Consider the following 19,476-nt stretch of genomic DNA (forward strand, 5'->3'; position numbering starts at 1 on the left):
AGAGTTAGATGAGAAGATTGACACCACTCTCATGTCGGTAGACTAAATATGAAGCTACAGAGAAGCAGCCGGCTAACCTAGCATAACATAGCATCGCATAGAAACTGGAAACGGCTAGCATGGTAGCAAAATCCACCAACCACCACATTTAAATCTCACTGGTTAACATGTTGAGTCTTAAGTTAGTTAATATGTACAAAAGAAATTGTAGTTTTCTGTGTAAAACTGGTCTTGGCTGAAAACTAGCTTGTTCCATAACCCCCCCTCCCCATAAAAAGACAAAATTGTTGTTTTTACACACTATGTAACACCGTTTTTGTACTGTTTAAGAAAACAAGATAGAACATATTAATGAGCTTTAGAGGTTACCTTTGGCCAGATCCAGGCTAGCTGTCTTTATGCTATGCTATGCTAAGCTCTCTTGGGTCCAGCTTCATATTTAGCGAACAGAGGTGACGGTGTCTAACGCTCTGTAAGTAAGCAAAAAAAAGAGGGTCGACCTTTTCCTTTTGAAAATATCTGCTATAAAACAAGAGAAAGTAACAGACTGTGTGTTTGCAGGTGTGTGTGTGTGTGTGTGTGTCCTTTGCGTCTTGTAAAATGTTAATTTTCTTAACACAGATGTCACACCCAGTGACCATCATTTATGATTTAAATACTTATTCAAACCCCCCCCCCCCCCCAAAAAAAACAAAAAACAGATGCAGCCACTTAAATAAAACTTGTTTAAAAAAATCAACCATTTTCCCACCAATACTGAAAAGTTCATACGATATGTTTGGTGGTAAAGTTGATGGTGTGTGTGTGTGTGTGTGTGCAGGGATGATGGGGTCTCCAGTAAAATTAGCTAAAAACTTAAATTAAAAACACAGTTGGAATCCATAAAATACATTCAGTCTCTTTCACACTATCGGCGGGAGAATCTGTTCTTGAAAGCTTTGATAGTTTTGGCCATCATGGGGGCGATTTCTGCGAGAAGGAACAAATGGTTTGTTTGAGATTAAAAAAAACCTAATTGTGGTTCTCTTTCTGATCGTACACACACACACACACACACACACTTACTTTTGACCAGTGGTTTGTCGCGGGCGGCAGGTCCTCCTCCTCCTCCTCCTGCTGCTGCTGCTGCTCCACCACCACCACCTGGTGCGGAGGAGCGAGACGAGCCGGGAGAAGGGTCGAGTTGGGAGGAAAAGGAGCGACTCAATTCACCAGAGTAGTCTGTGGTAGCTGGTCGTATTCTGAAGGACACAGGGAGAGAAGAAAAAAAAGTCTATAACTGTACTCTAAAGCAAAAAAGAGAAATTAACTCCCCTGACGGGACTGTAAGTACACTCCTGGATAAACCCTGTCCACACATAAATAAAACGTATTCATCTTTATTTTCCATCTTTATTCCATCTCAACATTTCCACTTCAACACCAAACTCAAGTCCTAAACCCTCGATGTCAAGTATGTCAATGTGCTGGATGTGATACTGACTTGATGGGAGCTGCAGCTGCGGTGGAGCTGGCTGACGAGCCACTGATGGTGCCGAACTTCTCCTGTCGGCGGCGGACGTCGCGCGGCGGCTTGGCGACAGAATTCACAAACGCCATCTTGACCTGGCGCCCTGCCAGGACAAACGCAACACTCAAACTAAAAACGCCAACGCTCAAAACGCCTTGATGCATAAACCTCAAATCTGTGACTTTTCTGCAGAAATGAATGTCCATCTCTTGTCACCTTCTCTGTGCTCATTAATGAGAAACCGATAGTGACTCGATGCCTCTCCTACCTTTTGGCTTGTTGGCGTGGGCGGAGGAGATGTTCTGGGTGAGCATCCTCAGTCGCTCCTCGCGCTCGTCGTGCAGCCTCAGGTACATCTCCCTCCACGACTCGTACTCCTGAGGCGTCTCGCGCTTGAAGTCCCGCTGACAATGGCGCATCCACAGCTCGTCAGATTCCTCCGTAAACCACTGAAAGAAGAGATGAGCGAAATCAACAAGGAGCACCATCAGTGTTCCTACATACTGTCCTCGTTATTCTGCACTTTCTTCCTCTCTTCTTGTCAATTTTAGTAAAGTATAGCGCTTTTCTAGTCTTCTGACCACTCAAAGTGCTTTCACACTACATGTCATTCATCCATTCATACACTGATGGCAGGAGCTACCATGCAAGGTGCTACCTGCCCATCAGGACTCCAACTAACATTCACACAACATTCAGCAATTTGGCATTAGCCAAGGACACATCGACATGGACTAGCGGAGCCAGGGATCAAACCGCCGGTCCTCTGATTGAAGAACGACCTGCTCTACCACTGAGCCACAGTGGAGGCAAGTTGTTGTAATTTGGTTTCTTTGATTAAGTCAGGTTATATTTGTATACATCACTAGTTTAAATTGTTTATTTGTTAACTTGCCCACCCTGAAGTCAATTCTAAGCTCCCTCTACTGTTGTGTCTCGACCGCCCACAGACGAACAGAACACTGTGTTATGCTGATGAGGGTCCTCACAGGCACAGAGAGAAATAAGAATGTGAGCGTCACCTGGTTGCTCTGCTCGATGCGGTACAGCTGCTCTGGTGTGCACCGCTCCAGCACCGGCTCCAGGATCTCGAACGGCACCCCTCCGACCTCGGCGATGGCTGAAAGAGCACAGTTTGTTTAAGCCACCTTAAGATAACAGGGTGGGGTTGGAGGTGTTTGCGGAGTAGTACATGTTGACTCTCCAACATTTTGTCCAGGGACTGTGACTGTTTATCTTGTATGCTTTGTGGTGAGCCCCACCCCTCTGGCACCTCCATTACTGTAGTAGCATTAAATACATCGTAAAATAATTTGTACTCATGTGCCATATTAATGTCATGTTTTGGGGTTAAAATATCTTGATTTGGGCAAATATTGATTCCACTCACAGTCAATGTTGTTCTGCAGCACACGGATGCACTGCTCGTACAGAGTCATCATCTTGGGCAAGTAGGCGGTCTTTGATCCTGAGTAGACCACCATCTTGGAGTTGAACCGCTTCCCCGTGAAACCGGTATCCTCCTCGTCGTTGCAGACGGGAACTGAAAGCAAAGAAAGGGAGCGTGTCAGTCAGTCAGGGCGACACGGAGCAGGGCAGGACGAACTTTTACAGATACGCTGACAAGAAAGAAGAAAGAAAAAGAAGAAAAAAAATGCAGTTGTTTGAACATGTCAAAGAAACAGTTTGGTATTTGACACCCAAATCCTGAGTGGAACAGAAGCCCCCAGGCCTCTGAGGTTCACAGCTGCACGGTTACAGTTATGTGTTCACAGTCACTTTCAGCACTGAAATGGCCGAAGCAATTGGTCAACTTGCAGGAAAAAAACTAAAAACAACAGCCAACATTTACACATGGGCTCACCTCCCTCAGTACATTAACATAGACACAAGATTCCAGCAGAGAAACCTGGTTGAACGCGTTAACATCCACTTTATGAACCTGGTTACAGTAAATCTGCATATAAACAGAGGAGGTCAGGCTCGCTTATTTAATGTGTATTTATAGAGATCTCTGTTTGTACTGTTGCTGCCTGCAATATCAAAACTGATCCGTTGACCAAAGAGTGCAGAATTTGTCGGTATCTGGTTGGGTAGACCTGTTTTTATTGAAGGATAGCACCACTAACGAAGCTCCGCTAACACATGGACAAACACGCTGCATTTCTTAGAACAAAAAAAGCATCCCGCCGCTTCGCCAGCGGAAAGGTTTTATGTGAAGCAGCAGCAGCGGTTGGGTTTTACATTAGCAGTAACTTTAAAAAACTCCAATACGGCAGAAAGTCAGAGTCAGACACAGTGAAAAATCTGCTTCTGTGTCGGATTTTAACGAACAGTCAAACGTCAGCAGAAAAACCCTAACTCACATAGACTTCTAGAGGCTATTTTGTTAGTTTAAGTTTCAGTCGAACTTTGAATGGCATCATTTTGAACACGGGAATACTTTCTCTGTCCGAAGTCTTTGTCCTGCATATGTGGAATTGTAAAAAGCCGATTAGAAACCCTGTTTCCCGTATACATGGCCATGAAATCAGCCCTCTCCTGGAGGGATCTAGCTGGAGAAATTGGGTTCCTCTAATCCCCCATTACACAAACCAGACTTCTTGTTTATATGACATTTAAGAAATCAGGTGACTGGAGAAAGCCGACCCCAACCCGGTTACATAGTCGCAAAGCACTGCACCTTAGTCATACCTCTAAAGAAGTTTGTACACGACGAAAGCTTTGTCAGCGGGAAACCTGTGATCTCTATCAAATATTAGAAATACATAACATGAGGATTATGTTGAACATACTATGAGTTCTTGGAGCTACAAAATGTCCTTTTGATGGCTGTCATTTTTCAAAAGAAAAGCCCATGCTGTTTCATAAACAAGACGTACGTTGTTTTAAGGGGGGGGGGGGTGTTACCTTTCCGTCTCTGAGGGGACAGCGGTGTGACGTCGATGGAGGGCAGAGGTCTGTAATTGGGTTGGATCGCTGGCAGAGGGATTTCCGGAAGAGACGCAATGACCTCAACCACCTGCAAACAACATCACGTTAACGCCGACAGGCAGGATCTGATAACAGCTTTTCAAACTAAAGGTTTTAAATACAATAGATGAGCAGTCGAACGACACAATAAGTTCAAGAAATGGTTTTGGGAAATATGCTTAACGGTTTCTTCCCGACGGTTAGATCAGAACTTTGATACCACTCACATATCTGTGTGTTAGATAAGAAGCTACTGTTTCCAGTGACAAATCGTTTCATTATGAGCGTTTTAAATGGCAAGAAGAGAGCTTTCGTGATACTCCAGTCTCTAAACTTGTTATAATCTTTGAAACCTGGTTTCAAAGAAAGTTCATGGTTTCTATGAACTATAACTATTGCTGCGAGGAAACAATATCACAATTCTACAAAATAAAAGCACAGGTTTGCGTTGTGGAGAAAAATACAGGTGGTAATAAAGTCTCACCATTCAAACACGGCGGCCTTAAATTTAGAGCTGCAACAATTAGTCCATTAATTGAACAGGCGATTGACAGAAAATAAATCAGCAACAATTTTGATAATCGATTCATCTTTTTAGTAATTTCTCCTGCAAACATGCAAATAACATTCTCTGGTTGCAACTTCTTCAATAAAATCAAACTGATCATATTTGAGGTTTGCAATGTTGGTCGAATAAAACAAGCAATCTGGCCTCACCTTGGGCTGACATTTTATAGACAAAACCATAAATCCAATAATAGAGAAAATAAACATCAGATTAATCGATAATGAAAATAATTATTAGTTGCAGCCCTACTTATATTCTACTGGAAAAAAAGCAAAGCAAATGTAAAACATCTCTGCTGCTGTTCTTACCCGCTTGCGTTTTTCCGCTGTTGCCGAACTGGAGCCTGAATGTGGCCTCTTGGTACTCTGAGTGCCGTTGGCCTTACTCCCTTTGGAGGAAGAGGAGGATGAGGAGGGGGCCGGCGGAGGTGTGCGTGAACGATGGGAGGACGCCGTGGAGGAGGAGGAGTGAGGCGGCCGACTGTGTGACGAGGACGATGGCGGCTGCTTCTTCTTCTTCTTGACGGGCGTCGGGGCGTCATATGTGAGGAAAGACTCAAAGGACATGGTGGGACTCTCAAAGTCGTCTCCCTCCTCCACCTTGGGCGGAGAGTCCTTGGGCGCCCGCGGTCGCCCTGGAAACACAGAGGCAAACGGAAGAGTTAGAAGATGCAGGGGATCATGGGGAATCCTCAAAATGACTTACAACTACCGGAAGCTGACGAAATGGTGAAACCTTTCCTAAAGCTGGTTAGCAGCATCCAACTAGGGCTGAAACTTCTCCATTAATAATTGTTTAGTCTATAAAATGGTGGAAAGAAAGCCCATCACAAGTTCCCAGAGCCCAAAGTCACGTCTACAAATTGCCAAACCCAAAGATGTTCAGTTAACTATCATCAGGGCTCCCGCTCTTTTCTAGAAATCCCTTTCCGGTACATTTTCAGTGATGATCCAGCCGGTATGACAGACAGGAATCCCGCTGATGAATCATTTTTTTTCTTATTTATCATATTAACCATTGCTGTCTGAATTTTGCCTACTGACAAATCTAGACCGAACGTTACAAACCTAAACAGTCGGCCATATTATCTGACCAGAGAATCTTTTTTTCTTGCTGCTTCTTCTTTTCGTTTCACTGAAGCGTGATAGTTATATGACAGTTTCCCATTTCTTTACATTTTTATTGAACACGGCAAGGTCTTTTGAGTTGCAAGGGTTGGGTAGTAGAGGGCAGACAAGGCAGTGCTCCATAGTATGGTCTGCTGCTCCACATTCACATGTGGTTGGGCCAGTCTTGTAGCCCCATCTGACCAGAGCAGCTTTTGATCGTCCCGTTCTTGTTCTGAGGCGGTTTAGTGTTTTCCATTGAGCCCATGGTGCTTCTGGGCCAGGGGGAAGGTTTTCAGTGGGGGGTATTCCCATGACAGTTCTTGCTGCTGTTTACATTCCTTATGATGCAAATTCAAAAAAATGCACTACAGGAATGTACTACTGATTTCGTTTTGGTTGTTATGTGTTTATTGTATTACAAATGGGCTACTACTGAATTTCGTTGTGTTGCATAGTGACAATAAATTATCCTTGATTTTTCAGTCCTTTTGCCCATTTACTAGTAACATTAAGGAGTCTGTAACAAGGCTAATCACACCCAATGTGCTACAAAAGTTGACCATTTCAGGTCTTGTTATTGTCCATTTTTACCTCAAAAATATGCAGCATTGCATTTGAAGAAACAATGCTAGCAAAGTAAAAACAATGCTACTAAAGTAAAAAAAGCACCGTTAGCCAGTATTTAGCTGGTGCTTTGAGCTCCCGTTGATTGTTTTAACCCCCACTTCCAATTCTTTACTATCCAACTCTCTCAACAAGGCCCAACACACACTTAAAGACAAAGCTCCCAGCCATAGTCAAACCTTAAACACAAACCTTAAACATTTGCAGGCAGAACAAGCTAGCTAGCATGTCAACTTTAGCAACTTGTGGGGCGACTGTGGCTAAGTGGATAGCAGGGCTGTCCTTCAATCAGAGGATCGGTGGTTCGATCCCCGGTTCCGGCTCCGCTAATCGCATGTCACTTAACCTAAAAAATTGCTCCCGTAGCTGTTCTACAGTGTAGAAATGTGATAGAATCTGAATTGTAAGTCACTTTGGATAAAAGCGTCTGCTAAATGACTGTAATGTAATGTAGCAACTGAACCAAACGCACGAACAAATTTGTCATAATTCAGCCACTTAAAACAAGTTGGATCGAAAGTAACGTTGTGTTGCATTGTTGCATAAATGATAAGTTTCTCCTTTCCTGTCAGCAGATTGTATCTCAATTAGCCGGTACAGGATGTCGCTCTGTCTCTGAAACATGGTTTCTGGTGTTCAGAGCTGAACAAACAATCATCCAATAAAAAAGAAACATTTGCATTATTTTGACTTAGACAATGAATAAAAGGTTTAATGAAATACAATTGTATTGTCAGCTACAATTCCTGCTCTGGAGCGTCAAAACAAGTGCAAAGTGTTCATTGATAACCGATTGATCTCTGCTTTCCAAACATGAGCAAGTGCCTAATCTACATGGGACGAAATCCTCTCTTTATGTTGTTGGCTGTGGTATTATCATCAATTTTTTAAAGTTTTTTGTTGAGTGAAAGATTAAAGCGAAGGCAGTTTTTTCTTTGAAAACTGTTCCTATTTTCCCTTTTTTGTTTCCTCTTAAGAATCAATAATCTTATTCCACGCTGTCTGACAGTATTGTATATATATATTTTTTCATCTTTTTCCAGCTCTTTATTAAAGCGATATGATGCTCAGACTGTTTCCCTAAATTGCCTCATAATCCGTCCATGCAGAGGACAAACTAAAATGACTCTCGATGTCACCCAGCTCTCTCTGGTGTCACAGTGAACCGCTTCCATCCAACACACTCACCGTCATCTCCTCCTTTCTTCTTCTCCTCCCTCTTACTCTCATGCGTGGTGGACTTCCTGCTGTGCTTTGCAGACTTTGTTACTGGACTCTCTCTGTCTGCGCTGCGGTTCTTCCCTTCGCCGTCTCCTCCTCGAGTGCTACTCGTCTGTGCGTGGCGTTGCCGCCGCTCCTCGTCTCTGTCCCGGTTTTTTTCGCCGTGGTGGTGGTTTTTGTTGGGTTCTTTGTTGGGTTTGGCAGGGCGGACCTCTTTGCGAAGAGGAGGAGGAGGACTAGGTTCAGGACTAGGTTCAGGCTCGGGTTCAGGCTCGGGTTCAGGCTCGGGGCTCTCATACTCGTCCGACTGGTAGCCTCCTCGCTGCGGGGGGCTGTAGTGCTCGTGTTGAGGAGGTGAGGGCGAGTAGTTCGTGTGATAGCCTCTCTCTACTTCTACCTCCTCCTCCTCCTCCTCTTCTTCCTCTTCCATATAGGAGGGCTCTTCCTCAGGGGAGGGCTCCCGATTGCGTCTGTGGACTCCTCCTCCTCCTCCTCCTCCTCCTCCACCACCACCACCACCCGCCTCTGGGCCTCGAGAGTGCGTGTGTGACCGTGGTGCCTCTTTGACGTTGGAGGGTCTGAGGTAGAAAGATGGGAAATGGTGAAAACACCAGTTACTTTTAAGATTAGAGTTTGACATGCAAAACATGCAATAAATGACATGAAGTTTTAGGGAGTTTAATGACCCAACAACATTTATACACCTCTAACAGGTTAACAGAGCAATAATTCATGAACAGTCTGAAAAGGAAAGCTCTTCAGAATAACCGCTTTATCCCAAACAGTGGACAGTAACCGCTGTGAAACGGTTGGATGACGTTTCCATTTAAGCAGAACTGATGTTAAATGATGTGAAATACAACAAACGAGATTGAAGGAATTTGCGCAATTGGTCCTCTGCGCGTCACAAGTTCCTCCCTGTACTCCGGAGCTCGTATTTATTTCATCTAGAACAATGGTTCCTAACCTGGGAGTCGGGGAACCTCGAAGGGCTCGAAAGATAAACTGCAAGACGGGCGGCGTCGAGACATTTAACAGGATAAGGAAGCAGGAAGAAAAAACTTTTTGTATCCTACCTCTCGTTAGGTCTCAGCAGCGTTGTTCTACTAAACATGTGCCACAATATAACTCTGCGTCAGTTTATTTATTAAAAATGGACTCAAATGTATCCCCCGTTGTGTGTTGAAGACGTCACTGATAGAGTTTAAGACCCCTGTGACAGATATAGATGTTGCATCTCCATCGCACATGCTCACTGCAGGATTAGAAACTTACAGTATACGGGGACATTAGAGCTAACACAGGGACATCTCCACTCCTTACGACTGTTTGCGTGTGTCGAGGCTCAGGTATGCACAACGTACCTGTCTGACTGAGGAACCAGTTTCTTCCATTTGGCCACGAGGCCTTTCGCCATCTCTCCAGCCAGCTGATGCTTCCTAAAAGAATTGACAGTCTTCCCCACACCGGTTTCCTACAAGAGAGAGCAAAACAAAGTCGGATCTAATTCAACAACACGAGGCAAGCTTGATGGAATCTTTATAGTTTATATTTATATTTTTAGATACCACATTAGTCTGACATCCTCTTACATCTTGTCTGTTTTCACTTTTACAGCTGTTATTTGGCAGCTTCAGCCGAGTGATCCGATTGGTCAGAAACAAGATCGAGGCCGCGCTCATAATTCCCACAAAATCACAATCAAAATTCTGCCCGGGAAGCAAAGCATTTTTGTTCCCAGCAAAGCTCCAATTCTTGCAACTACGACTGTCTGGATTAAATGCCTTGCTGAAGAGCTCTTCCCAAAACATGGTTATCTACTGGTCCTGTCTGTTTTATTGGCGGACATTGTAGTGTGGAAATCAAGAGGACCCTTACCACCAGTATGGTCACAGTCATGGGAAGCTCCCCCAGTCTTTTCAAAGTCTTCAGGAGCTGGAAAACAAGAGAGCATTTGAATTATTTAGAGGACGACTCTGGTGTTAAAGTCAACACATTTTTAGTATCGATACTTTCACTTTAAGGGTTCATACATATTTTTAACAATACTTTTTTTCTTCTCTGAAAACGTCTGTGTACACTGTACGTGAAAAATAAGAATAAATCGTCAGAGTCTGACGTTACACCAACGCAGGGAACGTAACATCAGGAGACCCAACTGATCTGCCCGAACATTACAGCACTGTTTAACCCATATAGATTTATCTCAGCCGATCTTAACTGAACCTCAAATACTCTATTAAAAAGGTATTTGTGAAGCTAATTTCCACAACTTCTCTAAAAAGTGTCTCGTTCTTGTATCCATAAAACACTAAAAAAAAGTGTTATATCTAAATCTTAAAGAATTGTTGTTCCAGAGTTTACAGGTCGGAGGATGGAGTCGGCTCAGTTGTCATGGACGACCACCTGTTATCACACAGCCGAAGTTCAACGCCACGGGTCACGTGGCGACAACTGGGCCATCACCATGGCGATGGAGCAGACTCCATCCACTAAATTGGAGCAGATGTGGTCGAAAGTGACGGAGAGATCCACCAAGTCATATCAATGTCAATAGAAAATGTACTTTAAATATAATATCAAATATGTGCTGACAGAATTGTATAGGATATGAAATATTATTAAAGTTATATCATATGTTTGAATTGCAATTTTAAGTCAATTAAATGACAAACTACTATAATATAAAATATATCAATATGGTGATGTAAAGTTAAAGTAAGAGAGGATTAGATCTATAGGTCTTCTCCTATTTGGAGACAGCAGGGGAGGTGAACCAGCAGTGTTTGTGATTAGAATAAATAAATAATCATCATCATCATCATAATCGAGATGGGATGGATGTGTCATAACTTAGTACACCCGTAGCTGTAGCATGACACACTGGGTTTCATTACTAATGATCTTCATCTTCATGATGACTGTTAGTGTATTACTTAATTCTAAAGCACAGTAACATTACTGTGTGCATGCACGAGCGGTGCGTTCACAGGTTTCAATTTCAACCACTGGAGTCCCTTCAGGATGATTTACATGAACACATTCTCACACGTGGACTACCTTTCTTCACATTATTGTCTTATGAATTAACTCCCAAAGAAGGGACACCTGCTTCAAGCCTGGTGTTTGAGGAGCTCTTCTTGACCTTTTCATTTACAGTGACATGAAACAGCAGCATTCACCAGCCTGCGTCATGGTGGAGACTGAATGATAACGTGGCCTAACGGGGCCGGGCTGTAGTAAAAAAACAAAAAAAAAAAAATCACCCAGCTGTGATTTTGCCAATTTTTAATAAAAGATTTACTTCTCTAAACCGGATTAAATCTTCTGTTTACCAAACCTATCACACAGAGCACTACTGCTTTGTGTTGGGAGGTTGAGCAGTGAAAGTAAACAAAGAAGGATCAGGACATTGTTAATTATCTTTTATCCGCTTTTAGTTTTTAACATTTTAAGAGCAGATCCCAATGCAGTGATGTGCAGCTGCAGACCCGACATTAGATAAATCATTTTATCATTACAGGCCTGGAGTCGGTGTAACGTTTACTGTCATCACTTTCCGCACTAGCGTTAGTTAGCTTGATGGCTAACGGCTACTCTGGCCCCGAGTGTCGTTATAAGAGAAATTACGTTGTGGTTGATGTTATTATTTGAATGACAGATAGAGTGTCTATGCGAGGTTATTAAACCAAGCGGACAGGGGTTCATATTAGCTAAAATATAGCGTTAAAGAAGTACATTATAACTAGTTAAAACCCCTTAATTATCGTGACGTCTCACGTGGTGCCTTCGCAGGCTGTCGGACATGCTGAAATTCTAAAGTGAGCACTAATGATTCACATCCAAGGCATTGACATGATTCCTTCCAAAGTATCAGGACACTGAAGAACTTTCATTTTACGGTATACTATAACACCAAGAGTGAGACATAAATATGTATCCGGTGAACAACACGGTAATGTATTTTGTTTCTGCAAAAACATAATGAAGCCACAGAACACATTTTAGTTTCTTCTGGTCACTCCCAGCTATATTGGAAGCGAATTAAATAATGTATAAATAAAATCTTTAGGGAATATGGATTGATAATAAAGAAGAAAACTATAAAGTTACTGATCACAAAGCTAAATCAACAAAAACGCCTTAAAATAACTTGAAAATGACAAAGGAACAGTTAATTATTAATGTATTGCATTTTAATTGAACATTATTCAAATGAATATTATAATTTGAATTATATCTTTGAGTGTTTGATGGGATCTGGAAAGGTCTACCACAGTCTGCTGCCTTGTTGTTTGTATTGTTGTTTGTATTGTTGAAAAAGATGAGCACAATTGACCTAATCGTGAATGTGGGATATTAATGGCAAAGACTGCCGTGTCCCATTCGTATTTTTAGGGGAAAGAGGATGTGCAAATGATAGCTGCTTCTGTTAATTAATGTATTTTAATTGATTTAAGAACATTTCCAAATATTTTAGTGCCAAAACAACTCAGTGTATTTTCTGACAGAGTTGATATGGTATATTTAATTTCAACCTCTAGCAATTTGCTTAAGACCTTTGTGATTACTTTAAACATTCTAAACTTGGATTCAATGTACAAACAACATGATGAAATTCATGGTTTCAGCCCAACTATTTATACTTGGTGATTGATGGGCTGTCACGGTTTTCATTCCTGTGTAGTTGGTTGACTTTACAGTTGTCACAACTTGTCACAACTTGCCACAACTTGATTGGACTGATCAACCACTGAACTATTCATTTATCAATCACACAATTACTTCAGGAAACGGCTGCAGTTTCAGAACTACTATCATTTGTATTTCCGACCCCCCAAAAAGCAGCTGAATGGTCTTTAACGTAAAAGCGTGTCAGAAAAACGAGTCCTGAGAGCGGCCCTCGAATGCAGCATTTAAAATAGCGTTGCGACTTTCGCAGCACTGCCGTGGCCGCGGCTTCGTTTAGTGCCGCCGGAGACGAACCGTCACATTTCGGGAGACGGTCGGTGCTACACACCAAATCTGTCCGTCTCCAGCTGTTCAGTCGTTACCTTTCGAGGCTCCGGATTCTCCAGGAGCCGCGACTGGAGTCTATCCACTGCTTCCAGCAGTTCCTCCGCCATGTTTACTGCTGGTACCCTGTCGCCCGGAAACTACTTCATCCTGACTGAACGGAGAAAGGGTGAAAAAAACGGAGAGGTTCCGTTTAACTCAGTGAACGCTGCTGCGAAGAAGAGGCGTTACAGCCGTTTGAAATAATAACGTATATATTTAATAATAAAACGGCATCAATACATACATTAAGAATGAAATTATTAAGAGCAATGAGGAAATCTGAAGTTTGTACATGATGAGAACAGTTACGAAAGACGGAACTACGTCACAGTACAGCTGACAGAGCACGCAGTGACGCTGGTTGGTTTGACGTCAGTGAAAACGCTGAATAAGCATGTAGTGTAGTTTACTATGTAACCTGTTGGTACAGTGTCATCTTTCATATAAAGAAGTACTATAGACACATATATATATATATATATATATATATATATATATATATATATAATATTATGTATATATATATATATATATATATTATTTCTTCCCAAGCACAGTTCAGAGACAAATATTTGTTTTTACTTTTTACTGAATTACATTTATTTGATAGCTTAAGGTACAAGTTACTTTGCAGAGTCACATTGATAATACAAAATGTAATCAACCAACACATTCTGATAGGTTGAGATTATGATATCTTTAGTACAGTTGTGTGGTACTTATTTCCATTTTATGCTACTTTGTACTGCCACTCCACAACAATGAAATATTGTACTTTTTACTGCACTACATTTATTTGACAGCTGCAGTTCACTTGCATATTAAGAGTGAGCATAACAAACATATGACTCATGAACTATGACGCATTTTCACAGATTGAACTATCCAACAGTAGGTTAATTAAGTTGTTAGAATTGATGAAAACATTTTTTATGAAATACCAGTATGTATAATATAACAATAAAACACATCCAGCAATTCGGCAGAATGAGTACTTTTACTTTTGATACCTTTGTAAAAAGTATGTTTTGAATACTTTTATACTTCAGTAAACTTTTGAATTCAGGATTTTTGCAATGGAATATTTTTACATTGTTGGTATTGGTACTTTTACTCAAGTAAAGGATCTCACCTTCCATCACTGTTAGGTAACTCTGTAGTAATCCTCTAGTAACTAACGCGACCTGTGGTCCCTCTTTAGAGTTACATTAGATAACATGCTCTAAACCTGTTCATGCAGATTCCCGGGGAGAGTTTCTCCTGTTTTGTTGGTGTGGAAGAGGAATGAGTGAGATTAACAGTCAAAGAAAGAAAGCAGACACACAGTCAAATCTAAAACCTGAAACCCAAGGGCCATGAGGGGGGTGAGGTGGGTGAGGGCGGGGTTGGGTGCGAAAAGAGCCCTCCTCTGATGGGATATTTTTGGAGGGGAGGGCGACGCCGAGTGCCTGTATTTGGAGATGGAGGTGGATGTTGGAGGAGGTGGGGAATGACGGAAGAGGCTCTGATGTGAGTATGGTTGGATTTTAGAGGTTTAAGCGGGTGGGGGGGGGGGGGGGCTGGTTTTCTTTTGATGCTGACACACACACACACCAACATGCACACACACACAGCCCTCTGACAGAGGACAGACGGACGAAGCAAAGGGCCTGTAGAAAAACAGAGAAAAGAGAGACGCTGAGAGAGCAAAAGGAAGGGAAGAAGAGCAGGAACCAGGAGGGAGAAAGAGGTAAAAGAAAAATACACTTCAATTTTGAGGTATTTGTACTTTATACTTCTACTCTACTATATTTCAGAGGGAAGTATTGTACTTTTTGCTTCACTACATTTATGTGACAGCTGGAGTTATAATTACTCTAAAGATTTTACAAACAAAACATATGAATTTAATATAATATCAATTTATCCAACAGCATAAAAAAGTTAATATTCGTTAACAGAGTATTTTTACGTAGTGTTATTGCTACTTTTCCTGAAGTAAAATATACTGTATGACTACCGCCACTGGAAACCGCATTTTATCAAATGATACATCTAATGACATAATCATAATAATTCGTAACGTATACTTATATTTATATTTAACCGCTGAATGGAAACAATGTGAAGAAGTTGCCAGTTGTGGATATTACTACTCTGCAGGGGGGGGGATCGGCCCTTCCTTTTCCATTCCTTAGCTGTAAAACACACAAAATACACACACAAAGTACATGTTGTGTGTGTCAGCACCTATAAATACACACACGAGATAGACGAGGAATTCAGCTGCAGCCACAGAACGATAGAAGAGTTGGGAAGGCACGCAGAGTGGTGTTTTTTGTGTGTATGTGTAGGTTCAACTGGTGGACAAAATAACAGAAACACTTGGATTTTTCCTTTGGATTTTCGATTATTGCAGAATTAAGCTCTGTGGCAAACATTTATGATACTTACTTCTGTTCAGCAAGATACAATTCAAGAATGAACATCACTTTTAGGATCTTTTAAGCGTAAATACAATCGGCAGGAGTAAAAAGCTAATGTTCGGCTTTAAATAAACTACAGCACGGTCACATAACTTCAACGTCACCACCATTAAGCTTAAAGGTTGACTAGTGTTCTAGTGATGATGTTTTTGAAGTCACGTAAAAGCTTAAAAATTCTCAAGAGTGGTATTTACTGACGTATGTTATATCATAGAAGAAAACGTAAAAATCTCTTAAGCTTGTGTTAAACACTGACCTTATTTCAGGCTCCTAACCAAAAACACAGTCAAAAGTAACGTTGACCCCCAAGACGAGGGAATCGGGAAGTGCAAAAATGCTGACTCATTTCTGAGTTTTAGGATTCTTTCCTGCAGCCCATTATACCAGAGCCCTGCAGTTAAGAGCACTTTGGTTGTTTAGTTTTTTTTTTAAATGATCATCTCTACAGAGTGTGTTTTAGCATCTTTTAGCCAATAGCCAACTCACCGCTCTCATATTGTAGTTTTTGGATACAGCAGGCAGCTGTTTTCATCAACAAAGCTGTAAAAGCCCACTGTACACTATACCTGCTCAGCATCAAACGGCAGATAGACACAGTTAGCGACTAGCTGGTAAACATAGTGGAGCATTTAGCAGCTAGTGAGACAGATAATTTCCTCTGGAGTTGGTGGAGACCAAACACAGCCAAAAGTGAGAGAATATGGACTTACATTCATCAGGTGGACACAAACACAACTCCTAGTGAGTGACAATGTTGCTCGGTAACTGCTAGATGGGCAAATTAGCAACTGCACGCTAACATATCTGTCATATCAACTTAGTACATGTTACCGTGTCACCTTTTCATGTTCACAGCTTGTTTACACTGCCTACAAGTGGACGAATAAATCAGTTATTAGAGGTTTAAAATAATTAGTTTGCAATTTTTGGGAATGCAATTATTTGCTTTGTTGGAGAGAGTTAAGTGTAGAATTATGTAAATCTCATGTTTGTGCGTTAAGTATGAAGCCAGAGCAAAGTAGCTTAGTTTAGCATAAAGATTGGAAACAGCTGGTCCTGCTCAAACTTTTAAAATACACCTGTACCTAAACCTACTCACGGTAAAACACATCAAAACACACCGATATAGACACTCAGTGAACTGGAATCATAAGAATGTGGTTGTTGCTCACAGTTGACACTCCTTAAAACCACAGCTCTGACTCAAGCATCACAACGCTTTCCCTCATGTCAGTTGTCTTTTTCCCTCTGTAAAGCTTCAAACACTCCGAGCAGATTCACACTCTGAGATCGGCGTCTAAAAATAAAACGAAGGGCCCCGGGTGCTTAGATTACCGCCCTTCTCCTTTACTTACGCACTAAAACAGTTTATTTTTCAGTTTGAGTTAACATACACACACACACACACACACACACACATACACATACACACACACAAATCACCTGACAACCACGAATTAATCTGCAATTACTTTTAATTGTTTTAGTTTGCATCGAGGAACAGGTTTTTTTGCTCCACGAGACACAAAACAGTCATTACTTGAGGAGGCAGTTTCGATACTGTCATATTGCTTTAAACATGACATTTGATGTTGGACATGGATTACTATATTTTAGTCGTATGCCTTTAAATGTTAAGGTTTTTGCAATTTTTTTTTCGAAATTTTGAAAAATGATTTTGTTTGGTGTCTGACCTGTTACTGACATCTGCAACCTTTTGGAGTTTGGCTACATTTTTAAAAACCCTCAAGGCTCCAGTTTTGTATATAATAACAACATAGTAACACATAGTAGTTCATGACAGGAGAATATTAATAACACGATTTTTCAAGTCTGTTTCCTAATAATTACACAAACGTTTCCTGTGAAATTAGTTCTAAAGTCTATAGTTGTTTATTTCTACTGCTCCATTTAAGCCAATAATTGTTTCTTCCCTGCTCATTATTATTAAAAACTTAATTATTTCTTGTGTTTTTTTTCTCATTGCATCACAATAACTTAGATTGTAAAAAAATATAAGAAGAAAAGAAAAGGAGGAAAAAGTATGTAAAAGAAAAAAAGACACACACACACACACACACACACACACACACACACACACACACTCATATATACTGTACCTACAATATCAGTACCCAAATACTATAAGTAACATACACATATAAATACTTAAAAACAAAGTAAAATAAGTACAAAATAAATGAGCAGTGTGACTAAGACACAGGTTATCAATTTCATTAGCATTCATTTGAAATTATTCAATTGGGAATGAACCAATTAAACCTGTTTTAATTGTAATTAGTACTAAACTACACAGTTCTAAGGACATTCTATGGAAATATTGAGGAATTTGAGTACCTTAAAAGTAAAGCATTACCACATTAATTGTCAGTAGTGTTTAACGATGGGAAGGTGTAAAAATGATCGATAAGACTATGTACCCTCCCTCGGTTGTTAATCAGGCCGCGGGGCTGTTGCTTAGAAAGCAGAGTTGTTAGTTCCAGTACATCTGTCAGTGATGATGGTGATGGTGGTGGTGGTTGGGGGTAGTGGTGAGGTCTGGTTCCCAGTATGGTGGTTGACAGAGCAGCTGCTCCCTGCGCCAACCTTGGTCCTGGATATTTGTGATGGCTGATCTCTGCAGAGATTATTTTCATGCCACAGAAAAGACATGGATTTTACATTTCATGGATTTGAACTGCAGTGGGTTATAATGCTGTACTTGTACTTTAGAGGCACTTGTATTTCTATTCTATACTACTTTATACAGTTATATAACAGCTACAGTTACTCTTTAATTCAACCTTTCAACCTTTCAGATAGTTTCATTTCAATAACAACGTGAAGCCCAAAGAGATAAAAGTATCACATAATTAAAAAAACAAAACAAAGATTAGAGAAAAGTCCAAAAAATTTGAACAAATTTGTGAAACATAACTTTGTTTTTTCTTCTTTCCTGCCCTCATTAATCATCTCACAACCCCTCAGATTGATCTGCTTACCCTTTGTGGACTGACCCGGATGTTGAAAACCACTGTACTAAAGTAGTTAAAACAGTAAAATGCTGCTTTCACATTGATGCATAAGTATTTGTAATATAATAATGTATTATATAATAATATATCAGTGAGATATTTATCTGCAGAAGGAGTACTTTTACTTTGATACTTTAGGTAAATTCTTCTGATAATTCTTGTGTACTTTAACTTGTAATGGAGTATTTTTACACTGTGATTTTGGTACTTTTACTTAAGTAAAGGAGATGCATCTGTTGTTATTTGTGGAAGGAGATTGTTTCTGTTGTGAGTGAGGTATTAGGAATACTTTATCAAAGCCTATGGAACGTGTGATTATTAAGACCATACTCCTCATTAGTAATAAAGTAAAGTCATAAAGTCATAGGATATATTTCATATCTTCCACCTTGTTGTTTTTGCATCAATCAAATATGTGTTTGACATCATCCTGCCCCTCGTGTCTCCAGTTGGCCCTGACATTGAACTCATCGTCTCCCCACATGTTTCAATTGCTCAGGGTCACATTCACAGAAGCTCTTGGCTGCTGTCAAATAATAAATAACTCTTCTTCTTGGTTAATTTGTGGTGTATTGAGGTTATACAGTGTCCTGGCAGCGAATCGTTGCTGTTCCAACAGTTTAAAGGGGGATAGCAACATATCAACAAGTAGCCTATGGTCTGTAACGGTGAGCCCCTCCTCTTCATATGACACCGACAACAGCTGCTGCCCCGTCACGTGCCATCCTGCCTCGGTCCCTGGTCTGCCCATGTGTGGAGCCTCGTTGGCTGGCAAGCCAATAGATGCTATTTAAAAAGAGCCAAGTTCAGACGCTGAGCGAATGAGGAGGAGGGGTGGAAAGAGGGACGCGGAGAGTCATGTACATGTTTGTAGTCAGAAGCAATGGAAGTAGCATTATCAGCATTGTCAGGA

General features: G+C 41.0%; 1 protein-coding gene across 1 annotated transcript in view; it reads right to left on the reverse strand.

Moving 5' to 3' along the window:
- Window positions 1-13,194, reverse strand: part of eloa (elongin A) — a 14,140-nt gene extending 946 nt beyond the window's left edge. Inside the window, exons 1-12 of the mRNA XM_076105899.1 lie at window positions 13,060-13,194; window positions 9,884-9,940; window positions 9,370-9,479; window positions 7,973-8,583; window positions 5,360-5,685; window positions 4,421-4,532; window positions 2,901-3,053; window positions 2,533-2,630; window positions 1,779-1,959; window positions 1,484-1,613; window positions 1,066-1,241; window positions 1-969 (exon numbers count right to left, since the gene is read on the reverse strand). The exon at window positions 1-969 is cut by the window's left edge and continues 946 nt beyond it. Coding sequence (XP_075962014.1) covers window positions 908-969; window positions 1,066-1,241; window positions 1,484-1,613; window positions 1,779-1,959; window positions 2,533-2,630; window positions 2,901-3,053; window positions 4,421-4,532; window positions 5,360-5,685; window positions 7,973-8,583; window positions 9,370-9,479; window positions 9,884-9,940; window positions 13,060-13,131 — 2,088 coding nt within the window. The 5' untranslated portion in view covers window positions 13,132-13,194 and the 3' untranslated portion in view covers window positions 1-907. The remainder of the gene's footprint in view (window positions 970-1,065; window positions 1,242-1,483; window positions 1,614-1,778; window positions 1,960-2,532; window positions 2,631-2,900; window positions 3,054-4,420; window positions 4,533-5,359; window positions 5,686-7,972; window positions 8,584-9,369; window positions 9,480-9,883; window positions 9,941-13,059) is intronic.
- Window positions 13,195-19,476: the final 6,282 nt, after the last annotated feature.

The sequence above is a fragment of the Anarhichas minor genome, unplaced genomic scaffold (assembly GCF_050575085.1).
Source record: "Anarhichas minor isolate MPS153535 unplaced genomic scaffold, ASM5057508v1 ptg000033l, whole genome shotgun sequence".
Classification (NCBI taxonomy): domain Eukaryota; kingdom Metazoa; phylum Chordata; class Actinopteri; order Perciformes; family Anarhichadidae; genus Anarhichas; species Anarhichas minor.